Genomic DNA, 21,235 nt, shown 5'->3' on the forward strand with positions numbered 1-21,235 from the left:
GATGTCCTGGGTCGAGCCTGAGCAGGCCTGGCCCCTTCTCAAGGCAGCTCTGGAGCCCGAGTCTGTGTGGATCGACAAGTAAAACTGCGCCTTGTGCGCTGACGAAAGTTAATGACCGAGTTAGTCAAGTTTGAAACTCCTGCAGGAACACAGTGGAGCGGATTCCTGGCAGCTGGCCCCGTGTCACTTAAAATGCGCCAAGAAAAAAACTCTAAAAAGCTTATACTTGTTCAAGCTTTGGTCCTGAATCATGGAAATCCCGTCCTCTGAAATCTGCCCAGCTTGGAACCAGTGGAATTCAAAACAAAACAAGAAAAGGGCACTGTAGCGAGCCGCCCAGGAGCTCGGGCCGACGCAGTGGGGAAGTCTGGCGCGAAAAGGGTGGCTCGGTTCCGGGCGTGGAGCTCGCCCCCGCTGGCTTTCGCTCCGCAGCCGGGCCCGGTGGGCCGCGGGCGGACTCTAGAGTCCCCGAGCCCAGACGGAGAGAGGACTCTAGTCGCCCCGCGCGCCCGACTCGAGCAGGGGCCCGCCGGCAGCCCCGAAAAGGCGCGGACGCGGGGCGGGCGGGCGGTGACTCAGCCCGGGGCGCGGGGCGGGCGGCGGCGCCGGGCCCGGAGGGGTTAAGTGGGCGGGGGGGGGGGGGGGGGGGCAGCGACGCCCCGCCCCCCCCGGGCCCGCCCCCGAGGCCGCGCCTCCCGGCACTACTTAAAGCGGCGGCGCCGCGCGCGCGGCGTTCCTCCCGCTGGCCCCGGCCGCGGCGCGCCCCAGTGCCCCCAGCGACGGCGCCATGGAGCGGCCGGCACCCCTGGCCGTGCTGCCCTTCTCGGACCCCGCGCACGCGCTGAGCCTGCTGCGCGGCCTGAGTCAGCTCCGCGCCGAGCGCAAGTTCCTGGACGTGACGCTGGAGGCGGCGGGCGGGCGCGACTTCCCCGCGCACCGCGCCGTGCTGGCAGCCGCCAGCCCCTACTTCCGCGCCATGTTCGCGGGGCAGCTGCGCGAGAGCCGCGCGGAGCGGGTGCGCCTGCACGGCGTGCCGCCCGACATGCTGCAGCTGCTGCTCGACTTCAGCTACACGGGCCGCGTGGCGGTGAGCGGCGACAACGCCGAGCCGCTGCTGCGAGCCGCCGACCTGCTGCAGTTCCCGGCGGTGAAGGAGGCGTGCGGCGCCTTCCTGCAGCAGCAGCTCGACCTGGCCAACTGCCTGGACATGCAGGACTTCGCCGAGGCCTTCAGCTGCGCGGGGCTGGCGAGCGCGGCGCAGCGCTTCATCCTGCGCCACGTGGGCGAGCTGGGCCCGGAGCAGCTGGAGCGCCTGCCGCTGGCGCGCCTGCTGCGCTACCTGCGCGACGACGGGCTGTGCGTCCCCAAGGAGGAGGCCGCCTACCAGCTGGCGCTGCGCTGGGTGCGCGCGGATCCGCCGCGCCGCGCCGCGCACTGGCCGCAGCTGCTCGAGGCCGTGCGCCTGCCCTTCGTGCGCCGCTTCTACCTGCTGGCGCACGTCGAGGCTGAGCCGCTGGTGGCGCGCTGCCCGCCCTGCCTGCGCCTGCTGCGCGAGGCGCGCGACTTCCAGGCGGCGCGCTACGACCGCCACGACCGCGGGCCCTGTCCCCGCATGCGCCCGCGCCCCTCCACCGGCCTCGCCGAGATCCTCGTGCTCGTGGGCGGCTGCGACCAGGACTGCGACGAGTTGGTCACCGTCGACTGCTACAACCCGCAGACGGGCCAGTGGCGCTACCTGGCCGAGTTCCCCGACCACCTGGGCGGGGGCTACAGCATCGTGGCGCTGGGCAACGACATCTACGTGACGGGTGAGGGCACTGGGGGCCCGCCGGGAGGACCCCGGGTTAGCCTCCTGCGCCCCTGGGGGAGGGCATTTTCCTGCTGGAGGAACCTGAATCCCGGGACCGCCCCGCAGTGAGAGCGGCCCCTTCCCTACCCCCTCCCCGCCCCCCGCAGGCCAGTGGGTACACTTCTAGAGCTGGTGCTTTCGATCTAGAAGACCGTTGTGTGAGCGGGGACGAGCAGCTGCTTGTGGGCTCTTTGTTGGTGGGGGGGCGGCCTAGATGACAGATGAGCCCTCTCCTTGCCGGGGATGTGCCCCCACCCCCATTTGGTTAGCGGATAGAGGGGCATTCACCCCATACAATGGGTGCTTTCTTCTCCCTAAGGAATCCAGAGACAGGCAGGGGCTGGCGCTCCCTGAGACATCCGTTCCGGTTCCTGGGGATTTCTCCCGCCCAGCTGAGCCACATGGCCCCCCTGACGCACTCATCCTGTCACCAGTGACAGGGTTCCCTCGGGCTTGCACCTAGGCTGTGCACTGGGGGTCACATGGTGTTTAGGCTGCTCCCGGCCCAGCGACTGTAAACATGGTCACATGCTAAGGGGTTTTCTTCCAGTTACTTGGCCCAAACCCCAAAACACTGCCGAGTCATGCTGGGCGGGTCCCAGCCTGCTCCGGTCCTGGGCATCTCCCACATTTTTCATTAAAGAGAAATCCCAGTTCAGACAAGGGGCTACCTCCTTCCCTGGGGTGAGGAGGGGCAGTGTCTGTGACAGCTATATAAGGAAAGAACCCGGCTCCGAGGAAGCCTGTTATCAGTCAGTGAACTGAGGCCGGCCCCGGCCATCAGCGCTGCTGTGCCCAGCCCGGCGCATTCAGGAAAAAGCCAGCTCTGAACTCTGGTGCCCCCCACCTCCGGTTGACAAGTGGAAGAATCCCGGCTTGAGGACACGCTCAGCTCTTCCCTGGCCTGCTGCTGAGTTTCAGCCTTTTCTGGAATATGCTGGAATCGGTCCCTTTCCGACCTGAGGTCGGCCCTGTGTTTGGGAGCTGTGCTCTCCCAGCCCATGAAAGTCTGGCCGGTGAACTCCCTCCCAGAACTAGTTAGGCTCGCCCAACTTCGCACACCCCTTCCATAAATGTCTCAGCCGAGCAGCTAATCCTTTGGGTTTAGACAGGTGGCTGGGTCATTCCATACAGCTGCCTGTAGGGAATTTCATGGGGGCGACAAAGCCGGCTTCAGCTGCCCCAAACAATTATCCTTTACAAGGAAGAAAGCAGGCGGAGTGCACTTTGTAAGAGCTTTGTGTTTTAAAAAGCTCAGGGCTATGAGACGGATAGAATGTCCTGCGTCCTCTGCCCTGTGGCGCCAGCTTTGGAGACAGGAGGGGATGTGGCCCCCAGAGTGCTTGGGGTCCCTTCACACTGTGGAAATTCTAATGTGCCGGGTAGGCCTGGTTTAGTTGATGATTATAGCCAGCCCCACTAGTGGCGCTGGAGGGTGGCGCGAGGGGTTAGCTCTTTTCTGAAAGAAACGTGGAGAGAGTGGACATTGTACTTGTGGGCCTTGATGGTGTACCCAGACGGAGCGTGTGTAGGTAACCTGCACCCGGTCAAGAACCAGAGCCCCCGAGTTTCACTCGTCCTGGCACTGGCTTATTTGGGGCGGGGGGCTGCCCAGGAAGGCAAGAATTCCTTGAACCAGTCCCTGTGCTCCCTACCCTTCTGCTTTGAGGCTCCCCAGAAGTTTTGGCCCTGAGACGGATGCCCTGCTTCGGTTGAGGTGTCCCACAGTGTATGGGGGGTGTCTAGACCGAGGTTTCGGTTTACTTAGAATTCCGGCTACAGGGCCTTTGCTTGACCCACACAGATGGAGCGGTGTCCTTACGGCCTGAGGCTCTCTTGCCCTCCTGGGCTGTGGTCCGCAGGTGCACAGCCTTTACCCCCGCATGAAGCCAGCCCCCAGCCATGGCTTTGCGGGGAGAGGAAGGGTGTTTACATTGAAACCCAACAAAGTTACTTCCTCCCCTGGGAGATTCCCTCGGGGGAAGTTCGCAGAGGCAGGGGCGGGTGACTCACCCCATGTCAGCAGGGGCTGACCTGTCCCCTGCACGTCCTTGCAGGTGGGTCTGATGGCTCCCGGCTCTACGACTGCGTGTGGAGGTACAACTCCAGCGTGAACGAGTGGACAGAGGTGGCGCCCATGCTGAAGGCCCGCGAGTACCACAGCTCGTCCGTGCTGGACGGGCTGCTGTACGTGGTGGCCGCGGACAGCACGGAGCGCTATGACCACACCACGGACTCCTGGGAGGCCCTGCAGCCCATGACCTACCCCATGGACAACTGCTCCACCACCGCGTGCCGTGGCCGCCTCTATGCCATCGGCTCCCTAGCCGGCAAGGAGACCATGGTGATGCAGTGTTACCACCCGGACACGGACCTGTGGTCGCTGGTGGACTGTGGCCAGCTCCCGCCCTGGTCCTTCGCCCCCAAGACCGTGACTCTGAACGGACTCATGTACTTCATCAGGTGAGTCCCCGGCGGCCGACCTCTTCCCATCTTCCTCCCCAGGCCCCGTGCTGAGGCCCCTCCTCCCCGTGCTCCTCATCTCCTAGACGAGGAAGCAGCCAGAGCTGGGATCCCAGGCTAGACCTTTCTAAACCTGGAGCCTTTGTTCTGCCCCATTTCTTTGAACAATTTCTGTGGGCTTCTAGGTGTTCTGAGTCAGGGGATCCAAACTGATGGAGTTAGATCTCTTGATTGACTGATTGGTTGGTTGATTAGTGTCAGGTCCTTTGAGAGAACTTTCTGAGATTCCCGGAAGCTAAATACAGTGTGTTGCTTTGCCTTCTCCTCCACTTGGAGGATCCTGGTCTCAGCCCTGGTGGTTCCCACGAACCATTTATTATAAAGAAACCTGTCCTACCTAAGGGGGATTTTGAATCTTAAAAGTCTTAAGGGAGAGCTCACTTGAGTGGGGAGGTGCTGCCTTGTCAGAGGGACCCTGTGCTCACCGAGCAGAGTGTCCTTGCCCGGCTGCCAGGTCTGAGAGCCCGGTAGGAGCTCCGGTCCACCTCTCGACTTACAGCAACACTTGGGCCTTCGGTGCGTGTGTGCAGGTTCTCTCCTGACCTGGCACAGGGGGCCTCATGGTTCTGTGGAGCCGATGCTCTTCTCTCAGGGTTCCACGAGGAGGGACCCGGGTGGGAGCAGGGCCCAGATCTACCTGGGGGACACAGGGACAGTGACGATAGCACTTGTGAGGGCCCTGAGTTGTGCGTGGCCCGTCTCCGAGTTGATCTGTGACTGTCCGAGGCGATGGGCATCGCTGGTCATTCCTGCTTCACGGGCGGCAGCAGAGGCTTCCAGGGGCAGGGCACTGACGGTCCGAATCAAGGATACCCAACCCCGGTCCTAGTGTGATGTCACTGTATCATGGTTTCCCAGGGCCAGTCTGTGTCCTTGCCAGTGTGGGGCAGAGATGAGTGGCCAGGGGTCTGGATGACCTGCCACAGCCAAATGCCCTCTCCTCATGGGCCAGTGGGCATCCCGGGGCTCCCGCCTGCTATGCATAGCGTGTGTGTGTGTGTGAGAGAGAGAGAGAGAACTTACAGGTGTGTGTCCCTGCTCCTCCCTTCTTGGCCTAGAGCCTGTCTGGAAGCTTTGGGACCAGGAGGGAAGGGTAAGGTCTGACTTGCGGTTTCCTCCATCGCCTTCTCCCCAGGGGCTTTGACTTGGGAGCCTCCGAGGAAGTATGTTAGCCTCAGCTGTAAGCCTTGTCTCGCGTTCTACGTTGCACTGACCTTTTCTGCCCCTCCGCTCTGCTCCCCCAGACCCCTGGCTCCCTTCCCAGGCTTTCTTGGTGAGCACATCCAGCAGAGAGATGGCCCCGCTTGCCACGCATCCTTGTGTGTGCTGCAAGAAACGCCCCGGATCTCCGCCAGCTTCTGTCCTGTTATAAAACATCCTCTGACCCTTCCCCCAGCTCTCCCTCTCCCAAGTCAAGGTAGATGTCTTCAGAGAGGGGGTGGGGCAGCTATAAATACTTCTCAGAGCGCCAGGATCTTGGCTTCAGCCCTTCGGTAGCAGTTCCAGCTGGGGCGCCTTTGAGAGTGTCCTCCCTGCCCTGTGATGGAGAGTAAGATGGGCGCGAGGGCCAGTCTGCCCACCGAGGCCCCCCGCGCCTTCCTCCTCCACCTCCGAGCCTCTGTCAGTTACTAACATTACCCCCCCATGGAAGCATTAGGGTGCCCTCCATGCCCACTGTTCATTCTCCTTTGTATGTGTTCACCTAAGCCATTAGAGCCTGGAGGTGGGGGGCTCAGCTCTGCCCCAATCCCTCCCCCGGAGCAGCCGGAGAGAGTGAGTGGCCCGATTGTCCTCCAGGGGCACAGTGTGGGCAAAGGCCAGGTCTCGTTGTTTTCTAAGATTTATTTACCAATTTGACAGAGAGAGAGACAGCGAGAGAGGGAACACAAGCAGGGGCAGAGGGAGAGGGAGAAGCAGGCTTCCTGCCGAGCACGGAGCCCGATGCGGAGCTCGATCCCAGGACCCCGGGATCATGACCTGAGCCGAAGGCAGACGCCTAACAACTGAGCCACCTGGGCGCCCCAGCCCAGGTCTCGTTCTGATGCACTGCAGTGTTTGTCCCAGAGCCACTGAGTTCATGAACCCCTCAGCCTAATTAGCCACGTAACGCCCTGCTCAGAATGCCACCTGTCCGGGCGGCTTCCGTCCCCAGGCCACTCTTTCAGGGGTACCCAGCACTGGGCAGGGGCCTCAGCTCCTTGCCAGCTGCCGTCCTGGGCCACTCCCTTCTCCAGTGCCCTGCCTCGGTCCCTGGGTGAGGCTCCTTGCCCGGGGTGCCCACGTCCCCGCAGGAGGAGGAGCTGGGAGCGGCAGCCTCTGCTGCTAATTGTCCTCATCATGGGGACTACAAACTAGGAACGGTTTTTATATCTTGAGATGGTTGGAGGAAAAAACTCAAAGCAGAAGCGTTATTTTATGACGTGAAAAGTTGCACGTAGGGTGCCTGGGTGGCTCAGTTAAGCGTCTGCCTTCGGCGCAGGTCGTGATCCTGGTGTCCTGGGATCAAGCCCTGCGTCCAGCTCCCTGCTCAGCGGGGAGCCTGCTTCTCCCTCTCTGCCCGCTTGTGCTCTGTCTCTCTGTGTCAAATAAGTAAATAAATGAAATCTTTTAAAAAGAAAAGTTGCGCGAAATACAAATTTCTGTGTCCATAAGTAAGGTTTTTTTGGAGTACGTCCAGCCCTAGCGGCTGCTCTGTGCTTAGGCGGCTGCTCTGTGCTTACGGCGGCGGGCAGCGTGGGGAGTTGCTGCGGTCCGCTCCCCGAGGCCTAACCTGTGCGCGGACTGGCGCTTCTGCTGAGCCCTGACTTGTTACCGTCACTGCGCTTTGGGGGTTAGTGTCTCTGCCTTTCGAGGCTGGGCCTTTGAGCCTTTTTTGGCGGGGATAAGGATATGTCAAGGTTGCAGGATCCTGACCCCAAAGGGAAGGGCAGCGCTGGTACTTCTCTCCTGTGACTGTGGCTGTCCTGCCGGGCATCCAGGACACAGCAGGGAACAGGAGGAGGCTGGGGGGCTGACAGCGGAGGGGAGCGCCGTGGCCTAGGAGTAGTCGGGATGCATGGCGGTGGGCAGTAGGGCAGAGGATGTCCTGGCCCGGTCCTTCACGGGAGGGAGGACGAGCCCAGATTGGAAGACCGAGAGGAGACGGGTGGGAAGAGTTGTGATGAGTTCATATCTGAAGCCGGCCAGGGGGCGGCCATGAGGGCAGGGAGGCCACACTGGTGTAGAGCAGTGGGGAGGGTTAGGCACCAGAAGGTGCGATCTTCAGGTTTGAGAAGCAGAGTCTGGTTCTGAGCTCAGAACCCAGGCCAGCTGGTGTGGGCCTGAACTTGGCCCCTGCAAACAAGGACTAAGGTCCCACCGGCCTCTGGACTGCCAGATGGCATCAAAGAAGTTCCCACAGGAGCGGGGCCTATGTGGCCATCCTCTCCAGCTTCTCACACCCAAGGATGCTTCCTCCTGGCTGCGACACATTCCCTCCTCTCCTCCCACCCACAGGGACGATTCTGCGGAGGTGGACGTGTATAACCCCACGAAGAACGAATGGGACAAGATCCCATCTATGAATCAGGTAAATATGCGAACAGGTTGGCCTTGGAAGCACAGGCTGGTCCTGTTTTCTGGCTAACACGTTGCCATGGTGTGTTTGGGAAATAGGCCTGGGGGGGGGGCAGGGACTGTGTTGAGGCCTTTTTCACAGCGTTCTCTCACGTAATAGAGAACAGGTTTTTCCCTCAGTTCGTACTGTGCGGCACTGAGACCTTAAATAAATCCCAGGGTCAGACAGTTTAGCAAGTTCATCTGCGCAGAACCGTATTTACTGGATGCCTGCTGTAAGTCAGAGAGAATGTGGGGAGGAACATTCCACAGAGGGACAGCAAGTGCAAAGGCCCTGGGGCTGGGTGTGCCTAGTGTGGTCTTAGAAGAAGCCTCACAGCCCAGTGTGGCTGGAACAGAGTGAACAAGGGGATAGCAGAGGGCATGAGGTCAGACAGGAGTGACCCTGGGAAGTCGGGAAGAGGGGTGCTGAGCCCGACCCTGTGACGGAGCTGGGGAAGCGTGGCGGCATCTGGCCATGTGGGCAGTTTCCGTAGTCCCTGACAGGTGTATATACCCACCCACGTCTTCTTTTTGTCTTCCTTAAAATTTCCAAATCTGTTCCCGTGCTACCTCTGCGTGGCAGTTGTGACAATGGTCACAATTCACAACATTCCAGTTAACAACTTTACGTTTAGGAAATGCAACTTTGTCTTGCCCTGTAATGACCTACCCATTATTAATGGCAGGTTTGGGAAAGGTGCGCCAGTCCGGTTTTGTGGTTCAGAGCCCAGAGTCCAGTCCTGGCTCTGCCTCCATCAGCCATACAGGGCTATTTTCCCACCTGTGTGATGGGGCCGAGCCTGCCTCAAGCAGAGGCTGCTTTGGCGACCTCCCAGCATCACAGGGACCAGGCGTGGCCTGGGACCCCCATGGGGCCTCTTTCCTGAGCTGGGGTGTAGGAAGGATGCTGGTCCGTTCTGGGAAGGGTGCAGAGGCCACCTTGCCCGTGGGTCCCGGGCACCTTCTCCATGGAGAGAGGCTGGTGGTTTCCGCCCTGCCCTGGCTGCCAACCGCACTTGCCCGTTCCCCTGGGCCCACAGGTGCACGTCGGGGGCAGCCTGGCTGTCCTTGGAGGGAAGCTCTACGTCTCAGGCGGTTACGACAATACATTTGAACTCTCGGACGTGGTGGAGGCCTATGACCCAGAGACCCGGGCCTGGAGCATCGTGGGGCGGCTCCCGGAGCCCACCTTCTGGCACGGCAGTGTCAGCATCTTCCGCCAGTTCATGCCCCAGGTGCCCCCGGGTGGCCGTGGCTTTGAGCTGGACGGCGGCGGCAGTGACACGGATGTGGTGCGGCCCCGGCTGCCACAGAACCCCGACGAGCTGCACTAGCCCCGGCCCGGCCCGGGGAGGGCCTCGGCACAGGTACTGTGACATGGCTGCGGCGGGGGGCGGTGAGCCCCCACCTCCGCGCACCAGGACTGGGTGGGTTCAGCAGGTGCAGCCTGGGCTCGGGCTGTGGAGTGAGCCTCAGGGTCTGACCCCGGAGACTTCCTGTGCTCAGAGAGCCTGATACGCAGCTTCTGCGACCACGACCAGTGGCCGACGCCCCTCCCTGGGTCCAGGAAGAGCAGCTTCCTACGGGCAAATGTCTCTGGCTGCAGCAGGGGACTCCTGCTGCCGCTGCCCCCACCTCCTTGCTCCCCCCTCAGAGAGGAGGGCCACCTGCGGGGTACAAGTCCTCCCCTGAGAGTCTGGGAGTGGTCCAGGCCCATCCTCCCAGGCCTGCAGGCTCCGCTGACCTGGAGCATTGGGAACCAGGCTGGCGATGGCCACAGTGGGGTCCTAGACACCGTGTCCAGTGCCAGATATCGCAGTGGGCCGGCTCCCCAGACAGAGGGCCTCTGCCTGCCTGGGTCCATCCCCCCTCGGGGGCGTCACAGCAGAACACTCCTTACAGGGGTGTGTGATCCCAGTGCCCGCAGGCCAGTGGGACCGGATAGGAGGGCGGCCTTGAAGAGGGGGCCCTTGAGGGATGTGCCAGTGAACCTGGGCTGAGGCCAACACTGGGTGTCCCCGTCCGCCCACCCCTCCAGGTGCGGTGTTCCACCTGACTGGGAGACCTCCAGGACCGTCTTCCTAGGTGTGTGCCGGAGAGGGCAAAAGCCCACAGGTGTCAGGTTGTAGCCTCTTACTGGGCGGCGCAGCCGGGCAGATGGCTGCAGGGGCCCTCGCCCTCCCGTGGGAGCAGAGAAGCCTGCTGCTTCCAGAGGAGACCCTGGGCAGGGCAGCTGCCATGGTTGGCTGCAAGTTTTGAAACATAGTGTGGCCCTTCCTGGAAGAAGGGGGTGGAGCTGGGGAGGGAGGCAGCAAGAAACAGTCTGGATTGAGTCTTTAACGTCTTCTGGAGCCGCTTCTGCAGGGCGGGGTGATGCTCCCCGCTCCTCCAAAGCCTGGGGCTTCTCCAGGAGAGTGGCGGAGGAGCTCTGGGAAACTCCACAGCTCAGCGGCCCGTTTTCCTCTTGGGAGGGACTGGTCTTCTCTCGAGGTCCCCAGGTAACCTTCAGTTGGATTTGTCTTGCTTCCAAAGAGGAGGATGTTTGCATCTCCCTCCTTAGAAACATGGAAAGCAAGTGTTTGTTGAGTTGCCGTTCCTAGTGAACGGAGTTGGAAATGCGTTCGTACTGGCACTGTCCCTTCCGAAGTGGCACTGAAACACTTTCATTGGCCACAGGGCATGGGTGCTTCTGGGGAGGAAGCCCCATGGCCTCAAGAGCTTTAGGCTGGGGTTCCCCCCCATCGTGCCCTGGTGGGGAGTCCTCACTATCAGACCTGGGCCGGGACCCCGGACTGGAGTGGCTCCAGCTCGCGGCCAGCCCCTCAGTCGTGCCCCGCTTTGTCACCTCCGCACACCCACTGTGCCCGGAAGGCGGGGTTGTGGGCCTTCCTGGGATTCCCCTGCGCCAGGCAGGCCTGGCTGTGGGATCCCTCAGGCCCAGGCTTCTTCACGCCCCAGGTGTCGCCTTCACCCCTCCTGGTAGGAGTGTTGTCCTCCCCCCCACCCCCCAACCCCAGGGGTGGTCTGGCTCCACGCTGCCCGGGCTGGGGATGACTCTCCTCTGGCTCCGGTGCCTTCCCAGCAAGCCAACCCCTTGGAGGTCATCCGTGCTCTGTGAAGCGTCTGTCCTTGGTTCCAGTGTGGGCAGAGGCTGCCCAGGCAGGATGGCTCGTCCCCTGGCAGGGGGAGGGCAGGGCTGCGCCGCCCAGCACTGGCGGAGCTCTGTGCCAGCCCGTGGCCCGCGCCCTCGGTGTGCGGACGTGTCACGCAGGTAGATGCGTGTCTGCAGGACACCCTCCCAGGGGAAGAATGCAGGCCTGGTCCTCGTGGCGCGCTCTGCGAAGGCAGGGTGGCAGTGGTTGCTGGAACTGTCCCGGCCTCCCTCCAGCAGAACTGGGCTCTGTCAAGGTCAAGGATTTCCCGCGGTCAGCAACTTACAGGGAGAGGTGTCCTGTAACGCTTTTCTTTGGGACGGGGGCACTGCACACACCTTGTTTTCCATACAAAACCAGCCTTTGTCGACCGCACAAGAGGCACAACGAGGGTTGGTGCCCACTCAGGCCTCTGTGCAGCCTCTGCCGCAGAGGCTCCCTCATGGTGGGGGCCCGTCCCGGTTCCTACTCCTCTCTTTTTGGTACTTTTCTGCGACGAGCTACCACGTGACTGACCACCCGTGTCCAGAGGCCACTCAGATGGTGGCTGGCGTGGTGTGCACCAGTGACAGGCTCTGCGCTTGTGCCGGAATCCGCAGGTCCCCTCCACCCGGACCCCGTCTTCGGTTTGGGACACCAGGGGGGGAAGGGGAGGCGGTGGCCCCGGCAGCACAGTTTCCAGCAGACCCCAGCAGGGGGTCCAGGGTCGGGCCGGTCCTCCCTCACCCTCCCTGCTCCCGGTGGCACTTAGAGATGTCTGCACACTGGCTGGGGTCAGAGATGGGTCGGCTCGGGGTGGAACCGTCTGTGTTGGATGCACAGAACTTTCGGTCTATGAGACAAATTAAGTTATGAAAATTCAGTGACTGGTATTTAATGCTGATTTGCTATAAAGTATTCTATATTTATATGATTTCAGAGACTTACGTACTAAAGGACACACCCCATTCGGTGTCCAACATCTAGTTCCAGCCTCAGGGCATGGGGCAGATTTGCCTATTTATTTGTTCAATAGGCCTGGCTGTCCGGGATCCTATTTAAGATAGTAGGATGCCCTCAGTATATACTTTTTCGAAATAAAACTATTTCCTATACACTCGGTGTCATGGTCTTTATCCTGCTGCTGGTGTCTTGGAAACTTTGGGAAGAGCCAGAGCAGTGTAGGGCTGTCGCCGTGCCAGATGGGGGAGGGGACAGAGGTTGGGAGTGCCCAGGGCTCCTAAAAGTCTTGGAGCAAAGCTTTTGAGGCCCTTCCTTGTCTCCGATCAGTACAAGGTGGGAAGCGGCGGGAAGAGGAGGCTGGGCCCCAGACGAGCAGCATGCAGGTGCCCAAGTCCTACCCTCACTCGTCACTCCAGAGCTGGTTTGGCCTCCCCAACTCCCCCTCTTGGCACTCTGCCCCCCATCTTGCTTTCCCCCACTCCTGAAGGTAGGGTCTGAGACCCCATCTGCAGTGGGCGAATGTTGGACCCGGGCTAGGGGGAGAAGCCATGGGTCCCTTGGGCCATGAAGCCCAGAAAGCCTCCTCATGCAGACTCCAAGGGAAAGACCAAGGCCTGAGCAAGGGAAGGGAGCATCTTGAGGCCATAGTTCATCACCTCTGTAACAACTGCACCGAAGTGCCCTTGGGACCGTGCATAGCCTGGGCATCCGTGGTTGTCCCTGAATCCCGGAATACGGTCTTCACCTCTGAGTGCCCCCGTGGTCAAGGAATAAAAAGAAAGCAGCTTAGATTGGTTCTGGGTCTAAAACAGATTGTCCTCCTCAAACTCCAGGAGGAATTTAGCAGAGCACGGGGCTGGTGTTTCGGGGAAGTCCCAGTGACGGGATTTAGGTAGTCCCTGACTTAAGCTCTCGGTCATGACCATCAGCACCCCATTCAGAATCTGCTCCGTGCCAAGCACTGAGCAGGGCCCTGTGCTCCGGGTGGGGTGGTTGTGAACAGTTGTGTGCAGTCCTTAACACCCATCCCCTCCCCCTGAATCTGGGGAGTGATGTTCTGGTGACGACCTGGCCCAGCACAGCTTGGCAAAGGTGACACTACGTGACTGGAGGGCTACGTCATGAGAAGGCCTCACAATTTTGGCCTGTAGAACATTTATCCTTGGCGGCCAGCCACCGTGCTGGGAGGAAACCTGTGGAGAGGGGCCCAGGCTCACACCCAGCACCCTCCTGCCAGGCACAGACCCCCGCCCTCCAGCCTCCAGGGAAGTCCCGGGGCGGTCTGCCACCCAGCTGCTGATGACTGCAAGGATCCTGGCACAGAGGGTTGGGCTGGTCCTAATTCCACTAAAGATGAGGAAATGAAGCAATCGTTTGCGTCAGGTCACAGTGCTATTAATAAAGCTGAGCACCCCCGCAGTCTTCCTCTGTGATCTGGCACCCGGCCCTGCTGTCCCTGTGGCTGATGAACCCGGGGACCAGCAGGGCCTCCTGTCATTCTAGACGTGGCCTTGCCTGAACTCCAGGCCCCCTCGACAAGCAAAGCAAGTTAGGACCCTCCCAAGGGAAGGATCTGGTCTGTGGTCCTCTGCCAGCCAGGGTCCAGGGCCTGCGAACCAGAGCCCCATCCTCAGGCTCCCCAGTGGGATCTGCAGCACACCAGCAAGGTCCTCTTCAGGGGCCGAGACTCCAGAGCTCTGGTAATGAATTCTACCCCCACCAGGTGGCAGCACCACGGCTGAGAAACAGCAACGCCCCACGACCAGTTCTAGAACGAGACAGAGACAAGCGCAAAGGAAAGCACCCAAGCGTCTCGCTCTGCTGAGGTCTCACGACAAGGTGGGGAAGCTGCTGGTTGAGCAGCAGCCCGAGGTATAGAGATGGCTGGGCAAGGTACTGTTTCTTCTAGACTCTATGGGAAAGCAGCACAGCCGTGGAAACTAGGTGACTGGGGAACGACCGCCAGACAGGCTGAAACGCTGAAGTCCAAAGCCGTGTGGTTTATTGGGGGCTGGGGCCAAGCGGGCGGTGACGGCAGGGCGGCTATGTGTCACAGTCCTCGGGGATGGCCGCGGTGATGATGAGCGAGGGCTCTATGACACTCGGGCTCACCAAGCTCTCCTCCGCACAGAGTCTCTGGCCAGGGAGCTGGGAGGCCAGGCCGCCCTGGGCTAGGGACGCCACGATGACCTCAGCCGAGCCCACCTCCAGCTCAGCGGGGGGCTGCAGTGCCACCACCACCATCTTCTCGTCCTCAATGACCAGGTTCCGGAGCTTGCGCTGCCGAGGATTGTAGTTCTCCACCCGGTCGTGGATCTCCATGTGCCTCCGGAGGTGGGCCTGAGGCGGGGGCAAGAGGACTCAGGGCTGGCCCGGGAGAGGTGCGGGGCCCAAGGGGGCAGGAGCGGGGCCTCTGGCTCCAGGCCTACCTGCCGGGTGAACTTGTAGCCACACTCCGTGCACTCGAACTTCCTGACCCCCTTATGCCTTCTGACGTGCACGCGCAGCTGCTCTACGGCTGCGGAAGGGGAGGGAAGGGACCCGGCATCAGGAGAGGAGGGAACTGAGCAGGTGGTGCTGGGGTGAAGGGCGGTCCGGGTGCGTGGCTGCCTCACAGCACCCCCAGGGCCCTGCACAGAACCCTCCGGAGCCTCCACCCCCACCTTGCGGCAGCTCCAAGCTCGTCTTGAAAGCACAGTAAACAGATCCTCCAGCAAGGTTTCATGCCAAAGAGGCGCGCACAGAAGCCACTGCTGCCCCTCCCCGCAGAGACTCCAGCCCGCTCAGATCCCCCGCGGCACGCTCAGGGACGTGCGAGGGATGCAAAGCCAAGTACCTTTGAAGGTCTTCCCACAGATCTGGCAGAAGTGAGGCCGGCCCTCCTGGTGGCGGCTGGCCACGTGCCTCAGCAGGGGCCCCTTCTCCGTGAAGCGCTGCTCGCAGAACTCACAGCTGAACGGCCTCTCGCCCGTGTGGGTGCGATTGTGCTTGTCCAGGCTGGCTGTGGGGACAAGGCGGGGGGGCTCAGCCGCTGGGCCTCGGCCCCAGCACAGGGAAAGGCCAGGCCCGCCTCACCTTGCGTGCGGAAGGTCTTGCCGCAGAGGTGGCACTGGAAGGGCTTCTCGCCGGTGTGCGTGCGCAGGTGCATGTTGAGGTTGGCCTTCTGGGTGAAGGCGTGACTGCAGAACTCACAGACGTACGGCCTCTCGTTCCTGCCCGGACGGGGGGGGGCGGGGACGGACACAGACACCATCAGCAAGGGAAGCAGCCCCCTTCACTCTGCCCCTGGCCCAAGGAAACCATCACGCCTGAAGCACGGCCGCCTGACTCGGGGGACCAGGCCCCAGCGGAGAACAGCTGTGCAGAAGAAGGGCTGGGGCGGTGCCGGCAGGGAAAAGCACACCAGCCCCATCCGGGGAGCCACGGTACACTAAGACTCTCCCCCCACCCTTCTGCCCGGCAAACTCTCTTATCCCTCAGGTGCCGCCACCAGAGCGGCTCCAGTCCCACACAAGCCTCAGCTAAGTCTGTCTTCCAGGCCCACGCACCGGCCTGGGAAAAGACCACCCATGCACACCTGTGCTTGGCCTTGATGTGCATCTGCAGGCCATTCCGGCTGGAGGCCCTGTGCCCGCACTCCTCACACACGAACAGCTTCTCCCCGCGGTGCTTGAAAGCCTCGTGCAGCTGCAGTTCCGTCCGGGACAGGAAGCACTTGGCACAGGTGGGACACTATGCGACAGACGGAGCAAGACCGGGGTGAGGGCAGGGAGGGGCTCCCTGTCCTCCACACAACAGAAGCCACGGAGCCCGCCTGGCTCTGACCACGTCCTCGCTCTTGCCAGTTCCCAGTGCCCGGCCGGCCCGGCACTCACGGCGTGGGGCTTGGGGGCGCCGTGCAGCTTGATCAGGTGGCTCTGCAAGTCCTTCTTCTGCATGAACTGCTGGGAGCAGGAGGAGCACTGGAAAACAGGCCCACAGTCACCTCTTTGGGTACCCCCCAGGCTGTGGGGGCAGGAACCCAACAGCAGGGCCAAGCCTAAGATGCCAGGAGGTTCCCTGACCTGGGGTAAAGGATGCTCCAGAGAGGGCCGCCAGTACCAGGCCCACAGGGACGCTGAGCCCGCCCTCCACAGAAAGAAAGAAGGACCCAGAAAGGGCCAGTGTCCCCGCGCGAAGGTAGGGACACAAGACGAGTAGGGAAGGCTGGGCCTCTTGACAGCTAGCGAGGAGGCGGCACCCAACATCAGCCCGTGTACGGGGCTTGGCGGGAGGGATCCTGGGGCTGCCCCTCTGCCCACCGCCCTGGGGACAGGCCAAGCCTGACCTTGTAGGGCATCTCTCCGGTGTGGGACACCATGTGGACCCGCAGCTCCATCCTCCGGCGGAAGGTCTCCCGGCACGCGGAGCACGTGAAGACCTGGCAGTGTGAGGGCAAGCAGCACGGGCGTCAGGGGGCTCTGCCCGCGGCAGCGGCCTCTGCCTGGGCTCCACGCGCTGCGGGAGGGGTCTGCCCGGGGGGGCGCTAGGGTGGGAGAGGGCGACACATGACCTGCCTGCCCTGACCCTGACGGTCGCCGAGCTCTGCAAACCCACCATGCCAGGCTGGGGTAAGGGGCTGAGAGACCCCCCTGCAACCCCCAGCAACAGGCCTCTAGGAAGAAGAGGGTAGAATTTAGTGGGCCACGTTACGTGGGTCAGCCCGTGGCGTGCGGCAGGTGGCCTTTCTCAGCAGCCATCCCCCACTCAGACACCCCTTCTCCAGAGTCCCGGGGCCCACATGGGCAAGCCCAAAACGCCTCCCACCAAGTGCCTCCTGCTCTTGGGACCGATGTGCCCACCTGTGATACCAGGGAGTGGACTCGATGGCACCCAAGGACACTCCAGCTCTCCTGGGTTTACAGTCCTAAGACTGTCTCCTGGGGGCCCCTCTCAGACGGCAGGAAGACAAAGGCCAGCATGCCCTGCCCACAAATCCTGGGCCAACCCACAGGTACCTGTTCGGAGCGGTTCATGCAATTCCGGGCTTCATGCTCCACAAGATTCTCCTTCCGAAAGTAACACTTTCCACATTTGGGACACTCGAAGGGTTTCTCCCCAGTGTGTTTCCTGCCAGGAAAAGGCACAGAGGGTGTGGGGCCTGAGCGACTTCCCACCGCTCCCGCACCCAGCGCCCCTCCGGCTCCCCCACCAGCAGTGCTGGGCTCCACAGCAGAGAGGAACAGTCCTGGCCACGGCTCCCCACTTGGCTTGGTCAGACCTGGCTGACGAAGCCACACAGGTGCGCCCAGAAGCCCTCCCCCTCACGGGAGCCTGCAGAGCTGCACGCGGAGGGGCCCTGCAGAGCCACACGGGCCCAGCTGGCTAGTATCTCGCCAAAGAAATAATCCCTGGGTCCCGACTCCCCAGAGAAACCGCACAGTCCGCCTCAGCTTCTGTGGGCTTTGCCATCACGACCACACCCAGAACCGACCGCTTCGCCTGGCCTCCACTCCTACCGCGTAGTGCGGCCGGGCCATCCCCTGCCCGTGCCATCCCCTGCCCGGCTGCCTGAGCCCCGTCTCGTGTGGTGCTCCATGCCTGCCTCGACACAGTGAACTCCAGCCTCCAGGGTGACCCTGAGACGTAGTCAGACCTCAGCGCCCCTTTGCTCCCAACCCTGCAACACTGCCCATTTCACCCCAAGGAAAGGCCTGGCACCTAGGAGGCACAGCCCGCCAGCCCCCTACATCGCTCCCCAGCTCTGGCCTCCCTGATGTTTGCCGACCCACGCGCTCACTCTAGGGCCTCTGCTCTGGCCCCCCTCGACCCCCAACACTCCCCGCAGCCACTCTCTTGGTGAAGGTCCCACCTCCTTTGAGTCTCCTCCAAATTCCTTTCTTTAAAGCCGCACCACCACCTCACCCTGAACTCCCCGACCTCTGGGCAGGGCTCTGCCCCGGCTTTCTTCTGTGGCACTTCCCATCCTCCACCACACGGTCAAGTTGGCATCTGTCAGTTCCAGTCCGCGTGGCCCTGCTGAGAGGCAGGCGCCCTAACGCCTCTGCTGTATTCGCTAAGCTACCCCCAAGCACGCACAACAGGCTTGTCAGCCACCAGCAGAACGAACGAGCTAACGAACCGTGACCTCACAGCACCTGAGCGCCCCGGGAGTGCTCTCACCAGTTCTCCGAGGCCAGATGGTTCTCTCCTCTGCCCCTCCACGGACTGTCCTCGTCCCAGTGACCTCGCGAGGGCATCATCCCTTCCCAGGTCTCAAGGCCAGTCCAGGAGCCTGCAGCCCAAGGTAGGGATGGGGACGGTGCCTGCCCCCAAGCCTCCCGCGGGGGGAGCATCAGGCAGATGTGGACCAACCCAGGGGGCCTCCCACACCGGCACTTCCCCAGACCCCAGTGGCCGCAGCTGCCCCACAGCAGAGCGAGCAATCCTCAGCTGGCAACGACTCCAGCTCGTCCCCGCCGGCTTCCCAGAGCGCCACGCTGAGAAAGCGTGTGTGGCCCAACCTGGCCTGGCAAGAAATCAGCCTCGGACTATGAGACGGCAGGTCTAGAAAGCACGTCTCTTAGCGGCCACCCCTGGAGGCCTCGAGGAGACCTGGAGCAGGGCTGTCAAGAAACCTGTGACCATGGAAACGTTCTGTCTGTGCTCAGTCAGCAGCCAGGGCCCCCCCCAACTCCGGAGCACTTGAAATGTGGCCAGTGCGTCTAAGAAACGGAACTCATTTTCACTTGTACTGTGAGCTAGCATAGCTTCATACGGCCTCTCGCTACCTTTCCAGACAACACAGGTGTAAGCAAACGACCATTTCCCCAGAATCACAGGAGGCACCAACCCTAAAGACTGACATCTTGGCCCAAAGCCCACATTGCCAGGCTTCAGAAATACAGCACAAGGCCATGAGCTTCTCTCATCCCCTTAGAAGGCAGCTACAGGTCACGGTCCACAGTGGGTGGGACTTATTAACAAGTGTGCAAACACCCGCTCGGAGTAGGAGAAGGAGAAAGAAGAAATCCGACCCCAGGCCCGGTTCTCACTCCCAGATGAGGAGAGGCAGGCGGACATCGGGCACTACGTGAATCTGCAACGGAGCCCCCGGCCCCCACAAGGCCCAGAAGAGTGCAGTGTGGGCCCCTCCCCTACCAAGAGAATAGCGGACAGGAAAAGAAAATTAAAAAACAGACCGTTTACCTGTTGTGGACTTTTAGGTAATATTTGCTGAGGAACTTTTTATGACACGTGGGGCATTCAACTGGCACCGCTGTGCCTTTCCTGTTCTCAGCGGGCTCTGCTACCAGGGAACCTGCGCTCAGGGCTGGCTCAGCAGCACACGGCTTTCTGATCACGTTTGATTTCCTCCTGGTTGGCAAGGTCTCAGTCTCTGAAACGTAATCACCATCCCCGTCGTCCTCAACTTGAACCACCACTTCCCACTAGAGCAGAAAAGGCAGCAGGAAGCGAGGTCACCAAATTAATCAGCGGGAGTTCTGGGGACAGATGTCCAGGGCAGCCAGCGCCATCCAGTTCCATCCCAAGGCCTAACCCACACACATTCCCTTTATCGGTGACTGCTCCCATCAGGGTCCTAAGGCAGGTCACGTCGGAATCTTGGATTTGGAGAGCAGCGGCTCTCTCTGTGGGGAGCTGGAAGTCGGGCCGGATTTCACCACTGTCGGGAAACCCCTGTAACCCTGAGGCCAGCTCTCCAATCCCAAGAGGCTGCCAGTCCTCGACAGCTGTGACGCATAAAAAGGTCAGCCTGAGGCTGCGACTAGAGCCAGATTCCTAGGTTCAAAGAAAACCTATTCCAGACCCACATAACTAAGATTCTACCTTGGGGTCCAGATTACCCCAGAAGAGCGTCAATCTCTTCCCGCTGACTCCCACCTCCCCATTCCCAGCACCCTGGGCACAATACCTCATTATTCCCGCTCTGCAGCTGAACACCTTCAGCCTCAAAGGGCCTTGGGGGGACTTTGCAATCCTCGGGCTCCTTGTCCTCTGAGGAACAAAGCTTTAAGGTCGGTTTGAGTTTCCCACGGTGAAAGGAGGGGCTCTCGCTGTGGGCAGGGACAGCAAGCTGGGGCCTCTCGGGGCTGTGATTGCCACTGATCTCCTGGTCCCTGGGGACCTGACCCAGCGCCTTCGAAACGTCGTCCTCCTCCAAGCCTGCCGGCTCCTTGAGGTGGCTGTTCACATTCCGGGGGCCGGGCTTCCCCAGCCCGCTCTGGCCACTCGCTGCCTGCCCCACTGAGGTTTTGGGCTTGAAACTCTGGCACAGCTCCACAGCCTCTGGCACTCGCAACTCCCTGGCTGCCAAGAGCACCTGATCCCGGTTCCCTGAGGTGAGAGCAAGGTGACCAGTATAGAAGAAGTCCAACAGGAGACCAAAGATCTCCGCGAAGCCGGCAGGGAGGACAACGCTGCCCCCTGAGCCATCCCCATAGAGGCTCTGGAAGAAGTGGCTGCAGCAGGCCAGGACACTCCAGTGGGCCTTGAACACCAGGCCCCCCACATCCAGGGTGGCATCGCAGTACTGGCCCTTCTCCCGCTGCTTGTTGAGCTCCTGCAGAACCCTCACGCTGTGCTGGATGAAGGAGCCATCCATGGTCTGTCTAGAGGACAGGAAGGCAAAAGTGACACAGTGGCGGCCCATCCCAGCAGTAGCGAGGGAAAGGGGGAAAGGGGAGGCGCACTCTGCTCAACCAGTCAACATCGATCCCAGCGAGGGCCTAGGTCAAGGTTAGAGCGTGCCAGCTTAGCCAGGAATGGGGTGCACGCCTCCTGGGGGTGGGGGCCCGGCGAGCCGCCCACACTGGGTAGGCCAGAGACCACAGGGGGCGGAAGCATGGCTTGGCGGGGGCCAGGACGGGCGTGAGGAGGTGCGGGTGGGAGGAATCAGTGTGGGAAAAGAATCGGGGGATCGGCGCGAAGTGACCAGCCTGGCACGGCCAGAGGACCCGTGGCAGGGGAGGGCTGCGGGGGCGGACAGGTGAGCAGAACCCACGGCGCGCCCACACGTCCCGGGAGGCCGGGCGGAAGGCGGCCACGGCGGCCCGCAGCTCTTCCCTCCCTCGCCCCGTTCCCCCCGACCTCCTCACCCCGGCCCGTGCTCCCCGCGTCGGCTCCACCGACCCCGGACCTCGTCGTCTCCACAGCACCCCTGACCAACTGC

At 61.7% G+C, this 21,235-nt stretch overlaps 2 protein-coding genes across 2 annotated transcripts; one reads left to right on the forward strand and one right to left on the reverse strand.

Moving 5' to 3' along the window:
- The first annotated feature begins 787 nt into the window (after positions 1 to 787).
- On the forward strand, positions 788 to 12,286 carry LOC111154892 (kelch like family member 21). The gene is made up of 4 exons (XM_022514836.1): positions 788 to 1,808; positions 3,907 to 4,312; positions 7,868 to 7,940; positions 9,010 to 12,286. Exons 1-4 carry the CDS (start codon positions 788 to 790, stop codon positions 9,301 to 9,303), a joined length of 1,794 nt encoding a protein of 597 aa, XP_022370544.1. The 3' UTR covers positions 9,304 to 12,286.
- A 1,757-nt stretch (positions 12,287 to 14,043) lies between these two features.
- On the reverse strand, positions 14,044 to 21,136 carry LOC111154880 (zinc finger and BTB domain containing 48). Its single transcript, XM_022514816.1, has 10 exons — positions 19,979 to 21,136; positions 19,252 to 19,493; positions 17,061 to 17,172; positions 16,391 to 16,483; positions 15,939 to 16,025; positions 15,641 to 15,795; positions 15,139 to 15,275; positions 14,900 to 15,064; positions 14,493 to 14,581; positions 14,044 to 14,403 (listed from the first exon to the last, which is right to left on the reverse strand). Exons 1-10 carry the CDS (start codon positions 20,714 to 20,716, stop codon positions 14,107 to 14,109), a joined length of 2,115 nt encoding a protein of 704 aa, XP_022370524.1. The 5' UTR covers positions 20,717 to 21,136; the 3' UTR covers positions 14,044 to 14,106.
- Positions 21,137 to 21,235: the final 99 nt, after the last annotated feature.

This window comes from Enhydra lutris, unplaced genomic scaffold (assembly GCF_002288905.1).
Source record: "Enhydra lutris kenyoni isolate GAN:26980312 unplaced genomic scaffold, ASM228890v2 scaffoldscaffold38, whole genome shotgun sequence".
Taxonomy (NCBI): domain Eukaryota; kingdom Metazoa; phylum Chordata; class Mammalia; order Carnivora; family Mustelidae; genus Enhydra; species Enhydra lutris.

Bases quoted from the DNA above. Each gene is read 5' to 3' on its own strand.
- LOC111154892 (XM_022514836.1), top strand. From the start codon at position 788: ATGGAGCGGCCGGCACCCCTGGCCGTGCTGCCCTTCTCGGACCCCGCG. The intron at 1,809-3,906 runs GTGAGGGCACTG...ACGTCCTTGCAG, and splicing joins CAACGACATCTACGTGACGG to GTGGGTCTGATGGCTCCCGG. The intron at 4,313-7,867 runs GTGAGTCCCCGG...TCCCACCCACAG, and splicing joins GGACTCATGTACTTCATCAG to GGACGATTCTGCGGAGGTGG.
- LOC111154880 (XM_022514816.1), bottom strand. From the start codon at position 20,716: ATGGGCCGCCACTGTGTCACTTTTGCCTTCCTGTCCTCTAGACAGACC. The intron at 14,582-14,899 runs GTACTTGGCTTT...CCCCTTCCGCAG, and splicing joins CTGTGGGAAGACCTTCAAAG to CCGTAGAGCAGCTGCGCGTG. The intron at 14,404-14,492 runs GTAGGCCTGGAG...CCCCCGCCTCAG, and splicing joins GCTACAAGTTCACCCGGCAG to GCCCACCTCCGGAGGCACAT.